The 27,741-nt window shown below is 49.5% G+C and overlaps 1 protein-coding gene across 1 annotated transcript in view; it reads left to right on the plus strand.

Moving 5' to 3' along the window:
* The first annotated feature begins 3,050 nt into the window (after positions 1-3,050).
* The window catches only part of SNTB2 (syntrophin beta 2), a 48,235-nt gene continuing 23,544 nt past the window's right edge, over positions 3,051-27,741 (plus strand). Inside the window, exons 1-2 of the mRNA XM_037877709.2 lie at positions 3,051-3,529; positions 26,820-27,033. Of these exons, the coding sequence (XP_037733637.1) occupies positions 3,058-3,529; positions 26,820-27,033 (686 nt within the window). The 5' untranslated portion in view covers positions 3,051-3,057. The remainder of the gene's footprint in view (positions 3,530-26,819; positions 27,034-27,741) is intronic.

Here is a 27,741-nt window from a genome sequence, read left to right on the forward strand (position 1 = left end):
CACCCTGGTTTGCTCTGCTCTAACACGGTGCCAGCAGGGGGCACTGTTCCCTTAGCTTTTAGGATACTGCTAATGAAAGAGAGGAGAAGAGAGATTGAGTTGTTCTCTCCTGAGATGTACTTGGCGCTGTCTTGACGCAGAGGGCTAGACTAGATGACCACTCAATGTCCCCTTCTAGCCCTGCGCTTCCATGATTCTAAGATGCTGCAAAACTGAATTTGGATTTTCTGGCCAAAGCAACAGGCTTGTGAGAGGCAAAGTAAAGGACTGCGTGGGTGGCTCCCTCTGGGCTGTCAGCTTGTTACAGCTTGGTAGGTGTCAGAAGGAAAGGAGGTTAATTCACAAAATGTGATGAATAGAGATATGCTCAGGCTTGCAAAACCTTGATCACTGTAAGCTTGAGTTTCCCTGCTGATCCATGAAGGGAGACAGAGCCCAAGCCTGGTTACAAACAGGACATCATCTTTAGGGCTCCATGACTGCCCCCTTCTCCCCCAAGGGAATAATACTTAGCCAGACTGCATTTATGTGACTGCTGCCATCCCCACTCCGCTGGGCTGGCATTTCCATTCATCTCCTTTTTCAGAGGCTCTTGTTGTGGCTACTTTAATTCCCCTCCCGCTGGAACTCAGTGTGGCATGTCACCTTTTAACAGTCCATCTGGCCTTCCAGCACCTGCGATTATCGTGCAGCCCTGTTGGCATCGGTGTACCAAAGGCCAGCCCTTGGACTGAGTTACAGCATCGTCTGTCCAGAGGAGGAGGCAAGAGCTCTCCATCAGAACTCATTCAGCAGGTAAATTACAGAATAGCAGCTCCGCAGATTTCGGCAGCTCCAGTGAAATTAGATGACCTTTCAATTCATCTGCAAAAGCTCATGTGTGGTGAGAACATTTATACTAAATAGTGAATCAGAGCAGGTCTCTGCCCACTCACACGCTTCAGCAGGAAACCACAGTTGCAAAGAATTGCTTTGTAGAGTAGGTTGTTCCATCTACAGTGGAAAGCAGCCCCCGCTCCCCATACTGTATGCTACCGCCCTTTGGTACTATTTATACATCTGATCAACAGGAAGGATACCTAAAACAAGCCTCCAGTTATACAAGGGCAGTTGTTGCTTTTCCCAGCTTTTTTGGTCTTACACAGCAATCATGTTAACATTCAAACCCTGCGGTGCTTGTAATTCTGGAGTAGGCAGTCCTGATACATTCTAAGTAATACCCCCCCATACTTATCATTTGTTTGTGATCACTTCATCCTGAAGCACTTGAGAAACCACCTATTAAACATGATACCAGTCTTATAAAATAGTATTCCCAAATCCTAGTAACTTACATTGCATGGGTTATTGCTGTTTGTTGCATATAATATTTAGTAGAGGTCTGATGTGCAAAAACACCTGACTGTGCGAATAAAACTTGTATCTACTGCTGTTTGAGCAGTCGACAGGGCTAGAACACAGGGGGGGAAATGTAGCTTAGTCTTGATAGATGACTTCTTTAACTGAGTTTTTCCTAGTACTCTGGCCACTTGATTTCTAAAGCAAAAATGCCTATATCCTGCCTCCCCCTGAAACCTTGGAACTGCTCTAATTCACAATTCCCTTCATTTTCATGAATAAGAATGGAGTGTCAAGTTAGTGTGGTTCTTGCTTCCTGAACCACCTTCCCTGACCCCTGCAGTCACAGTGCACTGGGCCTGAACGCTTAGTGCCCAAGGGCTGGAAGGAGTTTTTTGTATTTCCCTTCTCTCAATAGGTGTCCTCAGGAGTCTGGGATCACTGGTGATTACATATGCTTGAGTTAAAAATAGTGCTCCTGCTCTGAAGGATCAGCAGCCAAGGCCCAGCCTCAGGCAGGAAGTTAGCAAGCTCCAGGCTGATGGGGCTGCACTACTCTCAAGTAGGCCCGTAACCAAATTTCTATCTTAATATTGGATCTGCTGTTACACTAATGCCATCTATGTAAACCTGGTTATGTTCCCCTTGCTCAGGGCTACCTTTTTCCTTGAGCAAGAAACTGAAGCAAAGCGAGGTGATCTGGAAGACCCTTAGGTGTTCCCCTCTAGGCTTTGGCTACACTCTGGTTCTTCAGGAGGGAAGGACCTAGTGGCCATACTCCTATCCCCTCTTCCTCTATTATTAATACTGTTTAGCCTTGCACTGTAGGCTGCACTGAACTGTTTCCAACCCACGCTACAGCTTTGACCTCTAGCAGCTGGGTCTTATCTCACTGCTACGCTGAGCCGCCTATCAGGGTAAGAAGGGCTCTGTGGGCTCCCACAACTGGGCCTCCAACTTCACCTCTGATCTGCTCCAGTCTCCAGGGGAGATGGTAGTTTTCTGCCATAGCTGTCCCCTGCCCTGGACTCAAGTCCACCTTGGGCAGGGCTGGGAGGACAGAGGCAGCGACTCCCAGGTGGGTGCTGAAGGCAGTGCGGCTGGCTGGGGGCAGTGGGGTGGCGGCTCAGGTGTGCCAGGATGAGGGAGGCCTATCTTATGCAGGGGGGAGGGGGTATGATCTACGCCATGGGAAGGGCCCCCGGTGCCCACCTGCTGGGTATGGTGCAGAAAGCCCAAGCTGCGGGCGGGCCCCACGGCGTGGGGGCAGCTGCTGCCCTTGGACCCAGTGTGGCTGGGCACCCTGCTGGGATGGGGGCCTGTAGCTCTCCTCCCCTTGGCCCCGGGGCAGAGAGGGGAGGAGCCTGCAGCCGAAGCCCCGCCCCTAGCGACCTGGCGGTTTTGTGACGGTTGTAGGGGAGGAGCTTGAGGCATAAGCCCCGCCCCTTACAGTCGTTCCGGCGCTGGGGCAGCCCGCCCTCTGCCGCCCCTCGCTGGGGGCGGGGCTCAGGTCTGGAGGCACGCCCCCTTCCCGCTCCCCACCAATCGCGTGCTCCCATCGACGCGCTGCCCCCGCCCGCTGCGGGAAGGAGGCCGGGCGGGAGCGCGAGCCCCGCCCCTCCGCCAATGGCAGGGCCGGGCCGCGCCCGCCCTCTCCTCAGCGGGGCCGGAGCGAGCGGGCCGGGCCGGCGCAGGAGCCGCGCGCGGCGGGCGGGCGGGATGGCGGTGTGGACGCGCGCCGCCAAGGCGGGGCTGCTGGAGCTGCTGCTGCGGGAGCGCTGGGTGCGGGTGGCGGCGGAGCTGAGCGGCGAGGCGCTGAGCCTCACCTCGGAGCCGCCGCCGCCCGAGCCCGCCGCGCCGCCCAACGGGCTGCCCCACGGCGCCGAGCGGGGCGGCCCGGAGCCCCGCCCGCCCTCGCCGCCCCCGGCCGAGCCGGCGCCGCCGGGCGTGCGGCGGGTGCGGGTGGTGAAGGCCGAGGCGGGCGGGCTGGGCATCAGCATCAAGGGCGGGCGCGAGAACCGCATGCCCGTGCTCATCTCCCGCATCTTCCCGGGGCTGGCGGCCGAGCGCTGCGGCGCCCTGCGCCTGGGGGACGCCATCCTCGCCGTGAACGGCACCGACCTGCGCGACGCCACCCACGACCAGGCCGTGCAGGCGCTGAAGCGGGCCGGCCGCGAGGTGCTGCTGGAAGGTACCGGGGGCCGCGGCGGCGCGCGGAGCTTCCCCCCCCCCCCCGGCCGGTGTCTGTGAGAGACGACAACCCCCCCCCCCCCCCCCCCGGCCGGGGTCTGTGAGAGACGACAACCCCCCCCCCCCCCCCCCGGCCGGGGTCTGTGAGAGACAAACCCCCCCCCCCCCCGGCCGGGGTCTGTGAGAGACGACAACCCCCCCCCCCCCCCGGCCGGAGTCTGTGAGAGACGACAACCCACCCCCCCCCCCCCCGGCCGGAGTCTGTGAGAGACGACAACCCCCCCCCCCCCCCCCCGGCCGGAGTCTGTGAGAGACGACAACCCCCCCCCCCCCCCGGCCGGAGTCTGTGAGAGACAAACCCCACCCCCCCGGCTCTGCTGCCGGCTCCGGGACAGGGCCTGGGTCCCCTGGGCGACACGGGGGTCGGGCCGAGTGCTCAGCCCCGGTGTGGCCCCGGGCCAGTCCCTGAAGCCGGTCCGCGGCTTGCGTGGGCCGATGTGTCCGTACAGCGCCTCGCACGCGAGGCCCCCCGCCTGCTCTGGCCTGTCCAGACCCGTCATGTTGCTGTTAGCGTACGTGCGGGCTCTGAACTCCTGGTGGCATGGAGGGTTGCCTGTGTGTGGCCTACAGGCAAAGGGTGGGCGATGAAATTAAGAGCTTTTCTGGCTCATGGTGCAGTATGATCCCCTCAGTGGTGGGGTCTTGCAGGGCGGGAGTATGTGTGTAGGAGGAGCAGCAGCAGCCCAGTGTTTACATCTGAACTAGATACTTGGTTACTTTGGGTTGGTCCAGCAGAATCTTGCTTTCCTGCAACTGTGCTCATTCGTACCCCGTCCCTGGGCAGGGGAGCTTTGTTCACAGGTGCAGCTCTGTAGGTTAAGTTAGTGCCTCAAAACAAGCTCCTTCCTGCTGATTTCGTGTGTGGTCCTAAACTGAACAGCTCTATCACATGCAGTTTTCCTTCATTTGCATTTCAAAGCTCCTGCTCTGTGGCATTTGTCCCGGTTGGGTTCTCTGTAATACAGAAGCAGAGCAGTGGGGATAGCCATTGAGTCCTCTTTGGAGATGCTGTCTGTAGGGCTGCTGGAGTGAAACTCCTCTTTCACAGTCTGTCACCTCTAAGTAGCCCAGTGTTAGCGGGGACATGTCCTCACCCCAGCCCTTGTAGTGGATCTCCTATATTGAAGTGTACTTGCATTCCCATGGTTGAAAGATGTGGTAGTGGGTGTAAGGCCATGCCTGATTTGTCTGTTGTTTTAGGGAAATTCATGAGAAGTAGCCTGGGGGCCACAAACCGCAAGTGAAGATGTTATTTGGTGCCTCCCTTTCTTTCTGAGGGGGATCGTTCACAGCTTGGCTCACATGCTAGTAGCAGCATCTGCTGGCTGCTAAGCCCCAGCCCATGGTGAAAGCTTTAGTGCAATTCTGATACTCAGGTCTGTTGTTGTGGCTTTGCCTCCAGTAGAGATGCTGCTGCTATTCTGCAGTTGCTGAGTGGCTTAGCGTCTGCAACTGAACCCGTAAGGTAGTATTTGTGGTTGGAAGTCCCTTATAGCCGAGGGCCTGTAACTAAAAATGCAGCTGTACAGACTTGTCCGTGGGTGCTTGAGCAGTAAGGTTTGTGAATGATGTACTCCAACACCACTGGAACAGACTAAATTTAAACACTGGGCTGCAAAGCAACCAGCCAAAGTTTTCTGTTTGCATGAAGGTGGAGGCACATGCTATGGGCTCTTCAAAACAGTCCTCCCTTAACTAGAGGCCCATGCTGCTGTGTTCGTTTTGTGGGAATAAGTCTTCTCTCTAACGGAAAGTCATTGGTGGCCTAAAACTTTTATGAAGGAAAGCAAACTGCAGTATTAGGTGATGGATTTAAGATTGTTCTGTAAAGTTACTGGAATCAAACTTCTGATTGCTTGTGTGTGGGTGGCATTCTGCAAAGAACATTGAGTTCTCACACCTTGGGACTGTAGGTTGGATGGGATGGTCTGGAATGGGGTCGTGACCCAGGTTATTACATGGTCATGAGCTGTCTGCCTGCACCCCGCTTTTCCTCCAGCATTTATAATAGTTAAATGTAAAAAATGTGTTTTTAATTTATAAGGGGGGGGGCACACTCAAAGGCTTGCTGTGTGTGAAAGGGGTCACCGATGCAAAAGTTTGAGAACTGGTCTGAAAGAAGTTGGGATGGCTTCACAGCATCATTTCCTGTGCCCTGAACATCCTGACTTGGACAGACTACTTATTTGTCAAGAGCCTTCTTTTATGAAAGTTCTTGCAAACCTGTTTTCTGAAGCAAAGCCTCTACATACTGTTGCAAAGAATGTGATGGGAGAGTTGCTGGTGATTGGAGGCAGATCCAGAGGGTCTTAAAAGAGGAATTTATCTGTGGAAAGCTGAAATATGCAGCAAGCTAACCCACTGTTAGTGATGAGGGTGACTGCATTATCTGAAAGATTATAGCAATAAGAAAACCATAAAGCTATGTTCAGAAGGGTTGTAAATTATGGGGTGGATTTTATTTCACTGTCTTAGCCGTCCAGTGCACTGCTGTATCAGGAAGGCAGAAGGCAGTTTACGCATAATTTGTTAATACTGTGAAAAGATTTGATTCTTTCTGAAGGTAAAATGTGGTTCAGGTTTGCTATTCCTTTGGGAAGCTGCTTCCTTGAAGTCTGCATGCTGTGATATGAAGATGTTGGTATTTTTAGATTGTCTTTTTATTTATTATACAACTTTGTGATTAAAAGGCGTTGAGAGCATAAATTATCTGCTGGTCTAGGGAGTGACTCTGTCATTAGTAATCTGTGGTTGCAAGTAGGGGAAACTGAGCGATTTCTTTTCAAAACCGAACAGAAAAATGAATCTTAGTTTGCAGATGCATCAGGAAAGCAGACAGAGAAACCTTGATTTCTGGAGAGGTAATTCCATTTTAAGACCTACAGTTCCCACATTGAGCTGTTTAGGTAGCTTCTGAGCTCTGGAGAGCCAGAGGGAGTGAGTCTGCTCTTTTACTGCCTTCCCTGGGCTGCCTTTCTCAACGACATTTATGATTCTAGTGAGAACTGATGCCTGAAGCTGCCAATAGAGCTTCCTTTTAAAGTCCATCAGTGGCTATTAGCCAAGATGGTCAGGGATTCAATCCCATGCTCTGGGTGTCCCTAAACATCCAACTTTCTGAAGCTGGGACTGGATGATGGGATGGGTCACTCGAAATTGCTCTGTTCTATTCATTCCCTCTGAAGCACCTGGCATTGGCCACTGTTGGAAGACAGGACGCTGGGCTAGATGGACTTCTGGTCTGACCCAGCTTGGCCTTTCTTATGTTCCTGTACTCTGACAGATGGCTGCCAGAACAGGGGTGGGTTTGAAGTGTAGCTGCTGCCTCCAGAATCTACTGTCTTGCAGCCGACCTGAGGCTGTCGGAGTAAATCCTGCAGGAGTCCGAGGCTAGATGTTCTAATTCTAGTTCAGCTTTCTAAATCCTTCCTGTGCTCATGTGGCTGATTCTGAGGTACCTTCTTCCAGTGATTGCTGCTAACGATTACATTAACCCTTTAAAATGTAAAGCCTGAAAGTTGCTGACATGTGGTAGAGTCCTGAGTCAGCAGTGGAAGGCTTGGCTGCATTGAACCTCTGGTTTGCAAACTGGGCTAGAAATCTCATGAAACTTTGCCGGGAGATTTCCAGCACTTCCTGGGCTTTTCTGTCACAGCCAGTGACTGGTGATACATGTATAAGGGACAAGGACTTCCCTTTGGCTTTGTCTCTGTAGCAGAGCATCATGCCACAGAGCTTTAAGAGTTCAGTCCTTGTGGAAGTAATTGGTGTAAAAGTGATCAACATGACAAGAGATTGCATAATGTTCTGCCATGCAAAGCAAATATGACTCTAGCACTACCATTATTTGACATGCTCAGACAAGAAATATAAAATAACCCAGCCTTCCAAGAGCATGAACGAGTAATTCCAGGTCAGTGGATGGTCAGTGCTTTGGGACTGCCAAGATAAAATTGCTGCGTTCAAGGGGATTCCATTCAAAAGTCACAGTGTAGTAATATATTACAGTATCAGGCCGAGCATAATGCACTGATTCCCATCAGGGTACAGAGATGTGTAAGAACTGCCCATAGGCTGTAGTTGGGTACATTCTGGGCACTGGCAGTGTAGATGCCTCCTTCAGTAGCAGAGTGCAGTTCAGCACATTCCCATCTTGGCATTTGTTTGTTTTGCTATGGCTGCCCATAAATGTCAGCTTTATGTTGATTTTTGGGCTGTGGAACTGGCTTGAGAACACACGTTTTCACATACAGCACCAAACAGACATTATATGGGGTCTAATGAGGCCATGTTCCGCCTGGACTGCATTAGAATTGGTGACCTAGAGTAAAAAGGCTATGCAGCCCATTACCCATATCCTTGAACCCCCTTCTGAATTTCAAAGGGACTCAGTAGTGCTGCTGCCGGGTTGCTAGAGTTATAACATGAAGGGCTCCAGCTGATGCACAATTGTTGTGAACCCCAGCATGAAGACTAGAGCTGCCAAAAAATGCTGATTTACCCCCAGCTCAGCTGTAACCTGATAATTTGAGCCTTTGGGACCTCTGGAGAGAAGTCAGCATTGCTCTGCGGTGGCTGGGAAAAGATTTCACATCACTTCACTAGCTCCAATCACAGTTATTGCTTTTAACAAAAAATGCACTTGTCACTTAAACACTCTCCATGGCATTACTTTTAGCTGATGGGATTGGAGGCTGGTCTCTAATTATTGGATGAGAAGCAGAGAAAGTTTCTATTCAGGTCTTATGTGCCAGACTTAATATTTCTCCTACTCCATCTGTTCCCCTTTCGCTCCTTGTCTCATATTGTAAGGTTCCTTTTGAGCCTCTTGTACAGAAGAACAAGTGACTGTACATTTTTAGAAGTTTGTCCTGTACATTTCACCTCAGTCATAAGAGAGACGGCTCTGAGATGCCAGAGCTCAGAAGTCAGCCTCCCTCACTTTACAATCCGGAATGCATTACAAGATGCTTCTTGCTTTCTAGTGGGGATTGTAAATCTGCTAGTGCATCAGCTGTACGTTATCTAGTGATCCATTGGTACATGGCTCAAGTGAGAGTCTTTCTGGGGTTTGTATATTCACGTAACACAAGAACCAGGGGTCACCCAATGAAATTAATAGGCAGCAGGTTTAAAACAAACGTAAGGAAGTACTTCTTCACACAACACGCAGTCAAGCTGTGGAACTCATTGCCAGGGAATGTCATGAAGGCCACAAAGGAATTAGATAAGTTCCTGGAGAATAGCCAAGAGGGTCAGGGAGGCAACCCCATGCTCCGGGTGTCCCCAAACCTCTAACTGCCAGAAGCTGGGACTGGATGACAGGATGGATAATTTGAAATTGCTCTGTTCTGTTCATTCCCTCTGAAGCATCTGGAATTGGCCATTGTCAGATAGGATATTGGGCTAGCTGGACCAATGGTCTTGACCCAGTGTGTCTGTTCTTACATTCCAGCATCTCTTATGTGGAGGTCTCATGAGGTGTGGGCAAAGGGCAGTTAGCGTGAGGACTGGGTAACTGGTCCAGTCAGTAGGCTGCTCATGCTCATCTGTGCTGAGCCCTGCCAGAGTGGCCTTCTGTAGAAAGGCCCCTGTCATATAATGGTTAGAGACCTGATAGAATCTGTGCAGTAGTATTATTTGGGGACTCTAACCTTGGATGGACCGAGTACCTCAGACTGGCATATTACAGATCGGCACAGAAGTGCCATCATACCAGGAGAAGAAAATGCCATCCAACTGCTTTGGAAAAGCCAGAGCTAGTAGCTGCATCCAGGGACAAGAAGGCAGCAATTAGAGGTTCACAGCAATTGTATTGGTGGTCCGCTGCTTCTCACGCTTGAGAGTGGTAGCCAGTGCAATGCTTGCAGGGCACTGGGCTCATCTGTAGCCCAGTGCTTGCCCCTCCTTTGCTGGTTAGCTACGGGAGCGGTTAGAGAGACTGTGTTTCTGGGGGGTGGACCCCATGCTGAGTGTTTCCCTCCCAGGACTGCCTCTGAATCAAGGCTGTGTGTGAATGTGTTTTAGTGCACTATTTGATCAGAAGGTTTTCTGAGCGGGGGGATGGGAAGCTCTTCCTCTTATTAATTCTAAAGCAGATTCCTGAGACTTCAGAGCAGAACTTCCAGGGAAGGGGGCAGGTTAAAATTCAGCCTGTGTGGCTCACAAAGAGGAAGGAGAGCTGCAAGACCACCGCAATCTAGATAAAATTCTGCATGTTCCACAGTTTTCCCTCTCCAGGTCTTGCTGCTTTGCTGGCAGCCCCCAGGGATGAGGGTTCTCTGTGGAGGGGCTAGTGGGGTATGAGCTGCAGCTTTTTTAAGACATGTTGGCAACCCCATGTCTCTAGTCACTTCCGGCCATGAGGGGTGCTAGGGGAGTAAGGGCTTGTCTTCGCTAAGGTGTTAGCTCATGGTATAATGCAAGTGCTCCTAACCAGGCTCCTGTGCACACACACAAAGCTCTAGTGGAGCTCTAAACTCCAGCTAGCTGTGCCATCAACAGGGCGCTGCTGATGCTCAGCCAGTAATGCAGGGGCAGGACTCGGCTACTCTGCTGCTCATCCAAACACTGTGCTGCTAACCCAGCTGCTCTCATCCCTGTGGAGCTGCAGGGTTGTGTTGTGGTGTGAGCTGGGCTAACTTGAGCTAACACTGCCCTGAAGAGGGTATGTAATCAACCAAGCATGACAAGTGTTCTAAGGAATCTTAACGTACCAGCTGTGAAGTTCAGAGGCTCCTCCTTGCAGGCTGTGGCAGTACTGAAAAGTGGCACTGAGAGTTCTCTACACTTTATCTCCTAGGTATGTTTCCTGTCTGTCAAAGCCACATGCCGAGGCCCCCTAGTCTTGTTGCCCAGAGAGTAACGTGCTGCACAGTCTTCCCCACAGGGTTCTGCAGTTGATACTGCTTTAGATAGCTTGGTTAGCTAACTGCTTAAAAGAAACTGCCCTGATGACGGACACAAACACACAAGAGTTCTTCTAGCTACTGAGGCTCAGTATCTTCATCATTGTATTTAAAGGTGTGTTCTAATCACCTTATCAAAACCTTTCTGGTTCCCTTTAGTGCTAACTGTTGCTGTCTTTGTGCTTGTGTGCCACCTTGTTAATTAGCTGCTGGAAGGCATGCCCACTCATGTACTTTGCCAGCAGATGCATGTTTGGCCCATAGCCAATGCTGAAACACTCCAGTTATTGCCGAGATTTGGCAAGTGAGTCTGCAAAAGGCCTAATTCTTCTTACTAAAGCTGGTTAACAATAAACTTAGTGTCTGAATATTTGTAACGTTCTGTGTTCTAGGGACGACCTGCAGCGTCACCGTTAAGCTGTAGTATGGCCTGGTTTTATAATGTCACTGCCTACCGGTATGAATGAGACTTGTGAAAATCTGCTCCCCAAGCAGCCATTGGGAGACAACTGACTCTTGCGGTGATGGTAGCAGTTCAGCTTACGGGGTGAGGAGAGCCTATTTTAAACATTTAATTCAGGACTCCGTAATTGGAATGAAGTAACTAACCAAGGTAGATCTGGCTCAACAGCAGCTTTTACAGCCCCCCTCCCTAACATCTGGCATGGGCAGAATATCTGTTATGCTTGTAACCAAGGGCCGTTTGAATAGCTGGGGATGAATCAACCCCTGGCAGTGACAGGTGGAGTTAGGAGTCCTCATCAAGGGCTGTGTGAGAGGGAGGGAACAAGAGTGGGAAGGGGTTAAGATCCTAGTACACTTGGTGGAGAAAGTCTCAGCCCTAAGGCAGCTTCCATTGCATCAGGGCATAGAGCTAACCTGGGTTTCAAAACACACATGACCACTTCCTCATTTGTTAAACTTTATCTTAAATCCCAGGCAATGAACTTTAAGCTGGAGTTGAGGTTGGTAGAACACCTTGGTAACTTACAAGTGGTGAACCCTACAGGAGAGCTGTAGCCATACACCAGACAAGCAGCAGAAACCCAAGACGTTCAGAGTTAAGGTGCAATTTAAAGAAGCCCAAACACTTGCCAGTACAGAAATTCACAGTTAGAATGTCCCCAGACCATATATCTTTCTTTGCAGCAACTCCAGCCTCCAGTCTTTCCTTTGTCCTTTTCACGGCAAGGGGCCAGAGCCTGAGAGCCCTTACTCAAACAGTTAATGGTTTACAGGATCAGGTTTCTTGTTGTAAGGTGGGGTCTGTGGATCAGATGCTTCTAAAGGAGTTCAGAAGTTCCTGAGAAGTTCAGACTGCACCTGTGGATGCCTTAACTTTGGAGAAGTCAATGTCCTGTTGCAACGTCCATACCATAGCAGCTTCCTACTTTCCTACCATCTCCTCCCACAAGCTTTAAAGAGCCTGGGGTCTGGGGAAGTTCTGAGGGCTGTATTTGTACTGACTCTTCTGTATAATATCACTAGCGAGTGTGAGGCTTTGTCACTGCACTAGCTCATTCCTTATGAGTAAGTGCTCTACTTTCCTGGCCAGATCTGGCAGGGCTGTGTGCATAGATGTACTAGCTCAGGAACAAGGTGGTTAAGGAGAACTAGGTGATCGGTATGTGTGTTCCTTGTATTGCAGTAGCACCCAGAGGCTGCAGTCGGGGATTGGGTTCCGCGGCGCTAGGCTGCAGCAGCAGGCACCCTAGATGTACTTTGTGATTCCATAGAAGTAAAGTGTTGGGAGTTGCTTCCCTTTCCCAAACTATCTGAAACCATTTCGCAGATACGGCTGCATTTCTGGCTCAGAGCTGACTCGCCACGCTCACCACAATGCACCTTTAAAATGGCAGCTGCAGTTTGCTAGGGTCAGACTAATTGGCACACGGCAGCACTCACAATAGATTGGAATTAGAGAAGATAATGGGGTTGGGGAAGAGGATTAAATGAGAGAAGGGCATGAAATCCTCTGAAGCAGGGTTTGCCTTGCTTTTACCTCGTTCACTTGAAAGCAAAGAAGGTGTTTCTCGAAGTGCAGGTGCTTTTAGTGTGCATAGGAGGGAGGAATGATTCATTGGGCTACCAGTCGTTATTGCTCCCAGCTGACAGCAGAGTCACTGCTGAATGCCTGTGTACTGGAGTTCAGCAGGTGAGTGGCTTTGGTGTCTTCCAAGCATTGCACTAAGGAGTGCATGGCCAAGGCTGCTTCAGAACCACAAGCCTGAAAGTGCAGCCACCTGCCCTGCTGCAATAGTGAGACAGCAAAACTGTTGTGAGCAACAACTGCAGACCAGCCTCTGGCTTTTGCAGTTTTATATTAGTACGTCAGTAAGCTCTCTCAGCTTCCTTCTCGACCTGCTCTAGGGGTCTGCTGCTCTCCAGCACTTCCAGGTTGGTGCTGGACTCAAACCTGCATTGAATGCTGCTGGGAATGCAGAGCGCTTGTCTTTCTGTGACCATCACCAGCTCACCCCACCCTTCCTCCCTGGTGATGTTTCCTGTGCTGGTATCAGACTACTGAGCTGACCCTTGCTGAACCAGATCAAGCTCTAATTTCTTATGAACAGATGCAGGCATCAGGCCTGATATTCCCTGGGGAGCAGTGGGTTAATGTTTGACTGGCCTCAGAAGTAGGAGGAGGGAAGGGGCACATATGTGACAAAATGATCTCTCTTGTAATTAGAGAGAGCGTATGGCATCTGTTCATAACGCAGAAATGAAGTCCAGAATCTTTTGTTCAGATGTCCAGCCAGCATATCAGGGGAGAGAAGCACAGCTTGTCTGCAGAAGACTGATCTTCCCCCACACAAGTGCATCCATCTCAAAATGTCTCCTGCATTCTTGGCTCCTCCGTCTAGGTTCTTGTTAACACATTCCTGTTTACAGTCGCCTTTGCCACCTACAATGCAGCCAGTCCCTGTTGTTCCTGTAGGCTGACCTCCAGTGTTTGAATAGTCCCATGTATTCCCATAGCTGGGGCTAGTGCCTGACTGTTGGGGCTTTACTGCTTGAGGCATGCAGCAGAGATTTTGATGGGTTCGTTGGGTAGCTGTTTACCAAGTCTTGCACCACGTCAAGTTTTGGTTGGTTCAGAGTAGCTTGTATGGGGGGTGGTATTTAGTCACTGGGGGGATCTTGGTTGCTGGTCTCCTGCTTTTCTCCTTATCCCTTTGGCTAATTCCCTTTCCAAAGGCTGTCAATGGAGCACCTGGTATTGTCCGCCCAGTTAGAAAAGTGGCATTGTGCAAAGTTCTCCCTGAAAACCTGAGAGTTCCCTCCAACACAGAGTATATCACAGTGCTTGATTCTGCTTTTTTAAAAGGGGTTAAAAATCCAACCAGCCCTGGCAAATCTTCCTTCATGTACGCTGCAAAAATAACCATGTGGAAAAGCTGCTGAGGCCAAACCACATTACTCCATGGTGTATTCTTGGCTATGTGGCTAGGGAAAAGCCTGTTCTTACTGTGTCGTAGTTTGGTCGCCTAGCAGAGGTAAAACCTAGGTGGTTAACACTGTTACAGCATAGCCCTTGTTGTGCAGACAAACTTCTTGCCTTCGACTTTGCTACAATTGTTTCATCGTGGCTGTGTTTATAGTGTAGAGGCCAACCTTAGTCTCTTACTCTGAAGCTCACTTGTTCGCCGTGTAGGCAGCTTTTTCATGTTTATTTGTATATTTTTCCTCTCCCAGTTAGAAGTTCTGTGTTCACTTTTGGTAGCTCCTTTTTCTCGGTATTTCCATCCATGCAGTTCATAAATTAATGGATTTGTAAGGCCAGAAGGAACCACTGATTTGGGGCTGTTTTCATGTCCCAGTGAAATACATATTAACCTCAGGAAAGTAGGGTGCTAGGTCGTAGCCAATTCCCTGGCTTCAATAGCTTGCACACTTGAATGATAACCGAGCTCCCAGTTTTGTCCCTGTTGGATTGCGGGCTCTAGCTGTTAGAGGACAGCAGTCCCTGTCTATCGAAGGGCTGTGTTGGCTTTTTCCTTTTCTGTGAATTTAAGCTGTGAAATGCTGTAACGCATTCTTCCTCAAACACCAAATTAATCTGCAGCGTTAGAATCCGTCACTGAGGGTGGCTTACAGTTGAGGCCCAGATGTAATCCTGACAGCAGCAGCGTTAGCAGACATGGGCAGACACAAACAAGGAATTCCGGCCTGTCCTGAGAGGGATGGACCTTCCAAGCTGCGAGTCCTTGCTGGGCATCTTGCATCCTCTCTGGCCCATCTTAAAATACATTATGCAACTCTTGAAAGTGATGGTGACAAGCTCTGACTCTTCTCCTTCCCTCCAAGAACTGGTCGGGTCACACTGCCTTTTATTGGTCCCCTTTGGCACACCTTTAGCTGGGAGGAGAGCTGCAATAATTGAAGCACCAGGTTTCCATGTGCAGAGGGGATATTGTGCCTGTTGCTGAGGCCAGCCCTTCACTGACATGGGTTTTAGTTACCAAATGCAATTCTAGACCATACAGTTCCAGCTTCACCTTCCTGTACCTGGCCAGTCCTGAATGAGGCTCCCCCATCTGGAGCTGCATTTGGCACAGTCAGACGTGATGAGGTTCTGGTTGTGCACAAACTTTGCTGCCATGTTCATAGCAGCCTTTGGCATTATCTGATCAGGTTCGTTTCACTCACTCAAAAATCATTGAAGGCTCAGCAGCTCACAGATTTTCCTTTTCAAAGAGTCAAGCCTTTAGCCCTTCCTTGAAAGTCAGGGTGGGGTTTCAATGACCCACCTGCGTTCCATCATGTGGGTTATGCTTTGGTGGTATTTAACTTCCTGACTGTATTGGAAAGCAACTTAGAACAAAGACACCAACATCCACATCTGATGGCCAGCTGTGTAGCAGGCCCCTTTGCAGAGTGCTGGATTAGTGCTCCACCTCGCAGGGTTCACCCATCTCCAGTAGCGAGGGGAAGATTAAGGTGCATGGAGCTGTGTAATCCTGGGATAAGTGCTCTGTCTGCTTGCAGGAGGTTAATATTAACTCTAGTTTGCTGCCCTCAGCAAGGGCAAGCTTCTCATCACAGCATGGATCTTGGTCCAGCCATGCCGCTCAGCTGAACCAATCTGATGGGAGCACAGAGCCGAAGGAAGAGGGCAGGGGTTATTGGCTTGAAGCTCATATAACCAGATGAAACTTTTCTGCATGGCCTTGGCTCCTTTGCTCTTTGCCATACTAACACTCAACACCCACTGCTCTTACAGCTCAACAGCCCCTGGATACAAAGCATGGGTCCTGAGGAGGTGGGCCTGGCTAACCATGTCTATGCACCTGTCACAGACAGAGATCTAATCCAGAGGTGGAGCTGGCTGCATTAGTGCTGCTCCCTCCCCCCCCCAGCCCCTGGTACTTCATTGGCTGTGTAAGGAGATGCTACAATGCAGCGTTAACCCTCTGGTGACTGACTCTCTTCTTCCTGGTTAGTTGAAAATGTTGCCTTTTGGAAGGCAGCTTGGGGGGCTGTGACCGAATGCAAAGTTCTGATCAAGCACCGTGAGAGCCTGGCTTTGTCTCATGCCGCCTTGGGGTGATGTGTTAGAGCCCGGGAATCCAGTGAGTGGTAATGCAGAGGGATGCTGCCTTCAGCAGAAGTGTGCCCATACCTTGTCATCAGAACCGAGATTGGAACAGTCTGTGAAGACTCTGCAGCCTGTATTTGAAGAACTCCCCTTGTGTCTGGGCAGAATCCAGAGAGATGCTGGAGGGGCCTTGCTTTAATGTTCCCTTTGCCGTTGAGGAGCCTGGATAGAGCAGCACCTGCTGGTACTGAATTCAGCAGTGTCAGAGCTCGCTCTGAGCCCATGGCCAGGCTTGGTGACTGAACTCCCCACCGCGGCCTCCGAGGCTGATGGAGCCACCGGACAACTGGCTGCACTGTGCATGTGATAGCTGGAGGTGGGTATGGCCTTGGGAAGCGGGATGAGCTCAGACTTCTGACAGTGACAGGAGTGGTAGAGGGTGTGGTTGGTCATCATAGGTAGGACTAACAGCAACACCTGGAGTGGAATGGGGCAGGGGAGGGGGGGAGGCCAGAGCAGAGGAGGGAGTGATGACCAAGGGTTTGAGCTGGAAGGACGGGTGGAGCAGTGTGAGTGATGCTGAGGCAAACTCTTCCCAAGGTTGGAGACCGCCTGGACGCTGGGGAATGCGATTGAGAAGTAGATAATGTGCTGCGGTGCTAAGCCAGGACACATGAAGGCTAATGGACTTGTCAGTGGTGCTCAGAGGGGCTGGGGTTCTGAGTTGGAGGATTCTTAATTCCTCTCAAGAGTTGGCTTTGGCTACTGCAAAACTCATTGCACAGAGCATTGCCAGTAAGTGACACGCCCCAAGGCCAGACGTCTCCTTGTCTGCTGGTGTTCCTGTTACAAAACCCCATCTTTGAGACATTTGAAACTTGATCACTTTGAGTGAGACTGAAACTTGGGAAACAGGCTGAGACCAGAGAGGTGAAATAATCTATTAATCAGCTGTGCCAGTTTGGGATCGCTTCCTTTTCCTGAGCATGAAAAAAGAATTGCTCTGCAAAGGAACTGAAGACGTGTGGCATGTTCTCCTGACATGCCCACTTCTGGCATTACTGCTAAAAGGCTGCCTCCTGCACCTGCGCAGGCAGGCAGGGAAGTGGAAACTGAAAAGCCCTAGCACGGAGGTGGGCAAACTACGGCCCAGGATCAGGCCCTTGAGCGCCTGTTGGGAAGCGGGGTCAGGGGCTTGACCCGCTCCGCGTGTGCCGTGGCTCTGCGTGGCTCCCACAGCTCCCATTGGCTGGCAACCGCGACCAGTGGGAGCTGCAGGGGGGGCACTGCCTGGCCGCACCTCTGCATAGGAGCCGGAGAGGGGGACATGTCGCTGCTTCTGGGAGCTGCTTGAGGTAAGCACTGCCTGAAGTCTGCACCCCTGACCCCTTCCTCCACCCCAGCCCTGATCCCCGTTTTGCCCTCCAAACCCTTTGGTCCCAGCCCAGAGACTCCTCCTGCACCCCCAGCTGGAGCCCTCACCTCCCCCCAACCTGCACCTCAACCCCCTGCCTCATCCTGGAGCCCCCTCCCACACCCTGAACTTCTCATTTCTGCACCCAGGGCCCACACCCCCAGACGGAGCCCTCACCCCTTCCCACACTGCAACCCCCAGTTTCATGAGGATTCATGGCCCACCATACAATTTCCATACCCAGATGTGGCCCTCGGGCCAAAAAGTTTGCCCATCCCTGCCCTAGCATCTTAATGCTGTCGCTTCTCCTCCATGCTGGACAGCTCTGCTGCCTTAAGCAGTCCCATCGGGATGCTCCTTTAGCAGAGTGCATGGTATCAAAAGCTTGTTCTTACCCTCTGAGAACATGCTACTATCCTCAGGGGAAAAAGGCAAAAACAAATTTGAAATCTAATGTGTAACACTTCTAAGCATAAATTACAGGAGAGCCTGGTATTGGATCATTCTATATTGATTGTTACACAGTTCCACCAAATGCCATAAGCCTAAATCAGAGGATCAGACCGTCTGGCTAATGTGTAGGTAGTTTAGAATCCCAACTAGTGGAATCAGCTGGCTGCACAGCCCTTGTGTAATCCCTCTACTATTTCTCTCTCAGCCCCTCTGCTAGCTTGTCATCACAACTCATTGTCTCTGCTTTCTGCGTCCTGTCTTACCACGGAGCGTTGCACTTGCCTTGCTGCTGTTGGTTATGTTCTTATCTGACATGATTGGGTTAATTGCAGATGCCCATTTGGATCACACCCAGACAAAAGTCAGATGCAAATAGCCACACAATTTTCACTTCTCATGATACAGAAGCTCAAGAAGTGTGCCACTAATGTAAGCTGGTGAGCCTTTGTCAGCAGCTCTTGTGCAGCTATTGGGGGAACATGCGAAGGAGGCGATATGTGTTGGGTGCATTTGTGGCTTAGGTTACTTTGAGGGTCCACTGTAAGGGTTTTGGCACTAATTTCTCTGTTTGGGGAAAATAACTATCAGAAACAAGAGAGTTCACAGAATTCTCTGTGTTGAATGGGGTGAGCAAGGAGTGCAGGTTTTGCTGTAATACTGATTTATCTCCTGTTTGTATTCTGGAGAGATTTAAAGGGGAGACATCCCCAAAAATGTAGTGGGCAGATGCCCCCTTGTGGTCGAGACTGTGGGAAAGCCACTCTCATTACTGAAACCCTGAACTTCTAAATAAAGCAAATTGTTCTGCCTCAGAGGCTCTGAATGCCTGAGCGTCCTGTTTTATGTTAGCAGTGCACATTGTCCACTGTGTGTGTGTGTTGTTGGAGTAGGATGGCATATTGTTTGGGTTTTAATGGTGCTTTCATGAATTGGGTTGCAAATATTTGATGTGGAGAGGACTAAGAAAGACTTTGAGGGCTTTTCAGATATTTTCCCAAAGCCGTAGACAGTTTCAGTTCATAGTGGGCTATAGCTAGTTTGCTTTTTTCTTCTCTGCTGACTTGTAGTTCATTAGTTATTGCCTTCAGCTTTGTTCCCCTTCTTCAAAGATGTATAACTAGGATTCACTGTCAACTGTCTGTTTTCAGGATCTGGGTTCCTCCAATTCTCTACCTGCGAACATGCTTTATCCCTAGCTGCTCCAGAGCTAGGACATTTAAAATATGAATGCTGAGATGTTTTCACTATTTCCTTGCCTTTTAGGTGGGCATGGGAGCATTAGATTTTTAACAGTGAAGGTCAATTTCATCATACATACGCAGATCAGCAAAAAGAATATTCCCATCAATTACTGAAATTTCCACATAGGCAAAGTAAGAAAAATGCTGCTTGAAAACATTAAAGTTTGATTTAAGGATATTTACGTTGAGTATTTTGGCATGTGAGGTTGATGATGTATTTTAAGTTGAGGCTTTAATTTTTTGAATCTCAACATGTACTGTCATTAATTTCCCACTGCTGTGAAAATTAAAGTAGATAAAAATAAAAAATGCTTAAATATAAACATTGATGTTATCATTCAGTTATTGAAAAAAAATTGAATTGTGCCAAGCCTACTTGCATCAGGAGTGTTCTTGACCTCAAAAACATCTGTGCCTTTCCAGAGCCCTTGAGGTCAATGGTTCATGCAGGGAGAGCCTCTCTGAAGGGCTGGGGAGAGCATGTGCATAGCTACACAGGTGAACTTGGCGTGTTAGGACCTGATCCTGCATCTGTTGAAGTGTCAATAGGAGTTTTGCCGCTGACTTCAGTGAGCACAGGATTAGGTCCTCAATGAAGTCTTGCACAATGCAGCTGTTAAACAGGAACCACTTCAGGAGTCTCCTCTTGTGACCGCTGCTAATGGCAGCTTCAGAGGAGCTGCCGTGTGAATGCTGGTGTTCTTAGTGTGGCTCATCTGACCACAAAAGTATGTTACAACTGACGGGGCTGTAGAAAGAAAAAAAATGTGTTTGGCCCAGTACCAGTGAGGAGGCTAACACAAAACAACCCTGCCCTAAGTAGCTCTGGCCAGAACTCTTACACTGGGTGCCCAAAGCCACAGTAGGCACCCTGCTGACAGTGGGTCACTTGTCTGAGGTACTGAGCACCTATAGCTCCCACTTCAGTGGGCGCGGGCCATGCACGGAAAATCAGACCATTTTAGTAGGGTGCCTAATTTTGGGCACTTAAATGCAGCACAACATTTTCTAACTTAATTCAGGACTAGGTGTGTCCATCCTGCGGAGGCCAGATCAGTGCCTACTTAGGTGGATACATGCTATATGTCTGCTACGTGAGGCAGCCTTCACCTATGTTGTAGTTAACATATTTAATGTTAAATGGTTGGCACTTAGTGGGTTATCCCTGAAAGGCCTTACAGAGGTCTAAGTGGCAAAAAACCCACCAAACTGCTTCTCCCAGATTCAGAAAGATCTCTGACTACTTCTGCTCTAAGTTTTGGGTCATCCCTTCACTGTCTCTGCTGGAGGATTTGGACAGGATCTTTGGAGAACGTTGTGACGTTATTGACATGAACTGTGACTGTATAGATCATTGTTGCAACCAAGGTCCTATAGTTGCATCAAATCTTGTACAAAAGGAGGTCAAGTAAGGTGTCTATGGAAAGGTGGTAGTTTGCTGGTTATGATTACGCTGTTTGTGTGTGTGTATTGGCTATGCACTTGTATCTCAGTGTGTTTGATTCTAAGTAGCATCAGTGAAGCATTTGGTCAGCTTCTTGAGAAAGGACTATTCTGAATAAGTGCCCAATCAAGAAACACTCAACTGACAATGGACTTTGGGAGGTGCCAATCCACATCTGAGCTTTCCTGGGAATGTTCAAACTAACATGTAAACAATGGTGTCAGCCTGCAAAAAGCTGAATCATTCATGGACATGTGACTTGCCCAGGTGGATACAAACTCCATCTTGTTGCTGTGACTTTGCACGGAAGAACAAAGGGGTTTCTGCCCACAAGAGAGAGACTATAAAAGGCCCTGGAAGCCTCTCCATTTTGTCTTCAGCTGGCTCAAGAGAGAGCCTCCCCACCCCAAAGAGATGCCTGAAAGAAACTGGGACAAAACTGTAACTACGGGGGGGTGAGAGAGTGCTGGACCCAGGCCATAAACCACAACGTTGGTCTGAAAAGGATTGGGCTCAGACTATGAAGGAGTCTAGTCTGTGAAAGAAGCTTATTGAAACATCTCTGAGGGTGAGATTTATCTGTATTCAGTTTCCTACTGTATTAGGCTTAGACTTGCATGTTTTGTTTTGCTTGGTAACTTACTTTGTTCTGTCTATTATTACTTGGACCCACTTAAATCCTACTTTTTATGCTTAATAAAATCACTTTTGCTGATTGATTAACCCAGAGTAAGTAAGTAATACCTGGGGGAGCAAACAGCTGTGCATATCTCTCTATCAGTGTTATAGAGGGTGGACAGTTTGAGTTTACTCTGTATAAGCTTTATACAGAGTAAAATGGATTCATTTGGGGTTTGGATCCCATTGGGAGCTGGGTGTCTGAGTGCTAGAGACAGGAGCACTTGCTAAGCCGTTTTCAGTTAAGTCTGCAGCTTTGCGGGCCTGGGTCAGACCCTGGGTCTGTGTTGCAGCAGACTTGCGTGTCTGGCTCAATAAGGCAGGGTTCTGGAGGCCCAAGCTGGCAGAGAAAACTGGCTCAGAGGTACTCTCAGCACATCAGGTGACAGTCCCAAGGGGGTCTCTGTAACCGAACCCGTCAGACATCACACAAGACTGTAATAACCCAAGCTTCCTGCTTTGGTGAGTGGAACAGCATGAGGCTGTAAAAGTGAAGGGCTTCACCAGTGTTGACCACAACTTTGTCTTGTGTTGATGTGTCATACGTATTCTTATCAAAACAGGTTTTGCATTTAAAACTAACAGAGAAGGAAGTATTATCTGTAGATAATGAATTGAGCTGATTTGTTTCTGGTCACCATGTCCTTTAAAATTTTAAACTAGATCTCATCCTCTTGAACCTCATTTGTACTCAAAGATTGGAAGAGGAAAAAGAGCTGTCCTGCCCCCGCCACCTCCTAGAGAAGTGACTCTGCTGTCAGAAAGTTGGCATAGTGTTTTCGAGCTCTGGTCCCAGGTGCTTAGCCAGTGATTTCCCCTTGTTCAGTGGCTTCACTTCCTTTAAAACTTCAATAGCAAATGTACGGCTTGATTTTTTTTATTTAAATTATTTTAAAATATTATAGTAAATTGAGGCCTTAATTTAGGTTGTCATATTTTCAGATTTAATATTTAATTTTAAATAGGTTTATTTTACAAAGAAAAATCCAATTTAAATACATCCTTTTTTAAAAAAAAAAAAAAAAATCTGTTTTAATCCACCCTCGTTCATAGGGCTTTTTCCCCCTACATGTTTGGCAGGAGACTGGCCTTATCTGTACTAGAGGAAACTTGTGAATTTTTTTTCCCTTTGCACTGCTTCCCCCTTCCCTGGAGTTACCGACATTGGAAACCCTAATGTAGACAGCCTACCTGCTGCTAGTACATTTTTCAACACTGTGTCATCCATGCCTGCGGGGAGCAAGTCTAACCGATTTGCTAGCACTGGTTCTTCCGGACTGACGTTAGCAATATTGAGGAATCTTTCCAAAATGTCCTTAGTGTAGGTAAGGCTAGTGGTGAGTCTGTTAGCCTACTGTGGAAATGCTCCTTCTCAGCTGTACTTTAGTCATGTCTTCTGTGGGGAGGTGATCTGGTTAGGGGGAAATGTACAAATGGCTCCCCCTTCTCCTTCCTACTGCTGACACCGGAGAAGCCTTTGGAGCTGTGCCAACTTGGCTAGAAAATCCCCAAAGATGACAGAATCCTGGCAGCTGTGAACAGCAGATCCTAGGCTAGTGGTGAAGTGTCAAAAGCTTTGGAAACTTGGGTAACGTCGTCCTTCCGCAGTCATGGCTACAGATGAGATCCAGGATGGGATGGCAGCTGACCCCTTGGTCACATCCATTGTGCTGGTTTATATTCTCTTTCCTGCTTTAGTTCCGTTCCTTGTGCTGCCGGTAACTAGAGATGAGCTGTCCGGTCCCTCCACCCTTCTAAGGACACGACTCATAGGTTGGAGGTATTGTGCATTTGAACTTCATATGAAGAGCCCTTGTTTTGAATGCGGAGGAGTTTCTCCAGGTCAGAAAAGTCTTCACTGCCCTTAGTAGTGGTAATAGTCTGAACAAGGAGGGACTGGTTGCTCCCCTTCCCTCTTTGAAGAACTCATGGTGGGGCTCTGTTGTTTCACTCCAGTAGGGCTAAAACAGCGGATGTCAATCAACTAGCCATTAACCTCTTGCTCTTTGAGTGCAGTTGTCTGACTGGGAGCGGAAGGAGCAAGGAGGCTATGCCTGCTGTGGAGATTCTGCCTCAGGCTGTTCTGAAGCTTCAAATTTCCCAGAAATGAAGTCCCAATCCACACATCTGAGTCTTTGCGGGGCAGCATGTTATATCATCATTCTTCTCTGCACCGTTCACTGTTGGCACCATTGGAGCCAGCTCGCCCTTGGAATCATAGACCCTTTCTCCTTGTCTTGTAATCAGTAATGAGATTACTCTAGGGCAGTCGTGCAATATTCTTTGAGAGGGAGCACGTGCAAGGGAAAGAACCTTCCACCACTGTAACATGGTGCAGAATGCATTGCAGAGAAGAGCTGGACTGGATAGGCAACTGTCAGCAATGTGGAGCAATTCCCTAATCGGTGTGGTAACTCTGGGCGTTCTGTTTTTTGCTGACAATACTGCACACTGTTTTCCACCTTTTTAGTAGCTTTGGCAAGTTCCTCTTTCTGACCAGGGATAAAGGATAAAGAGCATGTCCCCTGCACGGTCATTGGCTGATTTGGCGGAGCTATCTGAGCCCTTGGTGGCACAGGCTCCCACTCCAATGGAATTTGATTCAGATTTCCTGCTTAATGAAGCTGTTGAGATTTTGAAGGTTTTTTGTGGAGTCTTTGATCGTCCAGCCAAATTCTAAATCTTGGTGTGCTCTGGGCAGGTGCCAGGGGCTTCTCTCGGTCAGCTCCTCTGTTTAATTAGACCGCATCCCAGCCTGAAGCTGCAAGGCTTAGCTCTTCATAGCCAGAATGGGGAGGGGGGGGTGGTTAGCTGGCCATCCTCAAGGAGCAGGTTTAGAAGACTCCCGCCTGAAACTGGTTTGTTCAGGCTTGAGCCTGAAGTCTGATGCTGAGAAGGGAGGGATGGCCAGAGAACTGGAGCAGGGCAACATAAATAGGTACAGTCAGCTTGGGAAGGGACTGGAATTTTGCCCCAAGGTCCACGCCCATGCAGGCCAGTTTGGGGTGTCTTCTGGAAGCTGCATTTACAGAGTTTGGATTGGATGTTGGTTGGGAACTGCTGGGAATTGCTGACCCGCTCCTGAAGGATCGAAGAGCATGAATGCAGGATTGATGGAGTGCTAATTGTGTTGTAGAAGGAAATTAGTGGTTTCTGGGAACCAGCTGACGAAAGCTTTGTGGCTGTAATAAATAACCATCATTGTCTAGATGAGTAGCACTTACTCAGCCCAGCCAGGATGGTGGCTTAGCGCACAGAAGGCCAGGGCAGAGAGAGCCTTCCCGCTTCATTGAGCCTAGTCATGGAAATGCAATGCTGAAGTTGAGGGGAAGGTGGGTCCATGTTGCTCTTTCCTGTGCATTAGCTGATCTGGAGGGGAGGCACTAGAGGGGACCGTCTCAGTTGTACCTGTGGAATAGCTAATTATATAGCGTGCTGTGTTTTATGGAACAGTCTGCCTTGTATGGTGGCTAAATCCAGATCAATCGTTGCATTAGTCTATGTAGCGCAGTACAATCTGCTACCCCACTTAAACTGTGTGTATGTATATGAACGCTTAGTTTGTGGCAAGCGGGTGTAAAGCAAACTTGTGCTAGCCTGCCAAGCACTTACGGTCCATCTGGACCCTGCTGCAATGCACTCAAAATTCCCTAGTGCATTTTGATTGACCCTGTTTTAAAGCAGGCACATTAAAGTGCACTCGGGAACTTTTAGTGTGTGGCAGGGTAGTGCGGGGTACATTTGTACCCTGGCTTGCCACAAACTAAATGTTCACGTAGACATAGGTTTGCTAACTTGGTAATATTTAAAAACTAGACACTCCAACAGAGTACTGAAACCTCCCCTGCCCCACATCTTCCCCTGGGGCTCCACCCCTCGCCCCCATCCACTCTTCTTCCTCCTTCAACTCCCCCTTCCCCATTGCTTGCTGCTTTTCCCCTTCCACCTCCCTGCCTGGGTCAGGAGGGACTTGCCTGCGGAGCCGGGGCTGGGAGCTGCAGCTGCCCAACGCAGGTAGAAGGTGGCCCTGGCTGAGTAGGGGATGATGTGGGTGATGACCCAGAGCCTCCCCATCCTGCAGTAACTGGACTTTGGGTGTTCGGTCAATAGATCTGATTGGACACTGTCAGGTCCCCTTTTTGACTGGAATTTCCGGTTGAAAACTAGGCATCTGGCCACCCTACATAGACAAGCCCTGAGCCATTCATGAGGCTAGTCCCATTCTAAATCCATATGCCACAAAAATTCACTGCTGGTTAGAATGTGGACAGAGGGTTTGGTCCTTACCGGAACAGCACCGGCAGCAAAGATGTACAAAAGTCAATTTAGAAGCACAAAAAGTAGTGACTAAAAAGTCCTCACATTCAGGAGAATGTCTTTCGGCAGCTATCCCTGTGTCACCAAAGATGGAGCCCTCTTCAAAAATACTGCATACATCAGCTGTCTGCCTAACTTTCCAGAATGTTGTATATCAGGAATTGGTGTGTGCACTAAATGTGGCTTCATGCAGCTTCTCGGGGTCCAGGAAGCTGCTGAGACAGAAACAATTAAATTATTTAAAAAATCCAATAAACCTCAGAATTCAGTACCCCTTCCAGCCTCTGACACACTCATCCCTGAAATAAACAAAGCAATTAAATACCAAAGAGCTGCGTTTCCCAGGTCGCTCAGTTTTTCTGAACCATCATTCAGCTGTCTGGACTCTGTTCTCCTCCTCAACAGAGTGAGTTGGGGACCATATTGGCCTGAACCATGAATTTCCTGTGGTTTTAAAAATCTAAACCACTTTGTTGTTTAAATGCTGTATCATATGCTGAACCCAGTTTCAGAGAGTATCCTACACGGTATAAGGGGAATGCTAGTGTAGTCATTGACAGCCCCACAGCTGCAGAGCCTGCATTTGCTTTGGGAAGCACATCCAGAGGTTCAGATACTTATCCAAAATTTCTGCAGCTGTAAACTTTCCGTGCCCCAGCTCCCCCTCCCCACTGCTTGGTTAATAGGAAGGGAGGGGAACAGCTTGATCTTAGCCCTTCCCTCTGCAAAGCCCTGGTCACATTTTCCAGCGGGCTAACAGGCCTGCTTCCATTTCTTGTGCAGCTGGCATGCAGATAGACCATTCTCCCCAGATTCCCAGAGCACCCCACTGCGCGCTCCCAGCCCCAACCTGCAGAGGAGAGGGGCAAAAGCTTGCGCGCATCTGTATGAGGGGCTAGCTGGGCAGGTTCTCTCACCTGTCCTCTCTGGAAGGTGGGAGCAACTAACTCTAAGTCTAAGCTAGATCCCTAGCAGCCGACTTCTGGTCCTCCCAGTAGACTATGGTCTGAGGCCTGCTTAGTGTGCCGCCCCCCACCCCCCCTGCCCGGCAGGCACTGCCCTCACAGTGAGTGTAGACCATTGCTCCCTGCTGGTGGGGGAGTTAGCACACTGCCCTGGGCTGCACAGATCCTCAGGTGCTGCCTTACCTTTCTGTGCAGGTGCATTCAGTGTTTTGTGCACCCCTCCTGAGGTGGCCCAGGTGCTAACACTCTCCTCTCCCACCTCCTGTTCTTAGTGAAGTTCATGCGGGAAGTGACTCCCTACATTAAGAAGCCATCGCTGGTGTCAGACCTCCCGTGGGATGGGGCAGCTCCCCAGTCACCGAGCCTGAGTGGCAGTGAGGACTCCGGCTCACCGAAGCACTACAGTGGCACCAAAGACAGGAAGGTGATCCCTCTGAAAATGTGCTTCGCTGCTAGGAACTTGAGCATGCCGGATCTGGAGAACAGGTGAGCTGGAGCCTAGGGAGACAGAGGCCTTGGGGCGTAGCAGGCTGCTCTGGGCCGATCTGCCTGGCATTTTGGGTGCAGAGAGGAGTGCTGACACATGCTGGCGGGATATGCAAGGTGAGAAATAATCCCTTTTTTCCTGCTTTGTAATGTGTAAAGGCGTGTGGGAGGCTTTGAAAAAGCTGCTTTTTCTGCTTGGCTTCTATTCGGATGTCAGGAATGTGGAGCCTCGTGTCTGTTTTCCTGGAGGGCTCTTGGGAGGCCAGTGTCCCAGGCCCTAGTTATGGGGGTAGGAGTGTCTGAGTCTTTGAGACCTTTTCTCCCTGGTGCCCATAGGAGCTGGAGTTAAATGGGTGCTTACAAAGACAAACAGGGTTTCAACCCTCTCTTCCCCCCGCCCCCCCCCCACTTGCAAGCCCTTGTGATGCCAAAGTCCTGCTTAGGGTGACCAGATGTCCCGATTTTATAGGGATAGTCCCGATATTTGGGGCTTTGCCTTATATAGGTGCCTATTACCCCCACCCCCGTCCTGATTTCTTCACCCTTGCTATCTGGTCACCCTAGTCTTGCTAGATCTATTGGTTCTGAATCCTCCAGCAAACAAAGACAGATATGAGACACCTGCATTCCTGATGCAAAACCAACCAGGAAAAACACACCAGACTTTGGCTGTACGTCAGGAAAGGGCACAGATGTTTCTCTTCCCTT

The sequence above is a fragment of the Chelonia mydas genome, chromosome 12, assembly GCF_015237465.2.
Source record: "Chelonia mydas isolate rCheMyd1 chromosome 12, rCheMyd1.pri.v2, whole genome shotgun sequence".
NCBI lineage: Eukaryota > Metazoa > Chordata > Testudines > Cheloniidae > Chelonia > Chelonia mydas.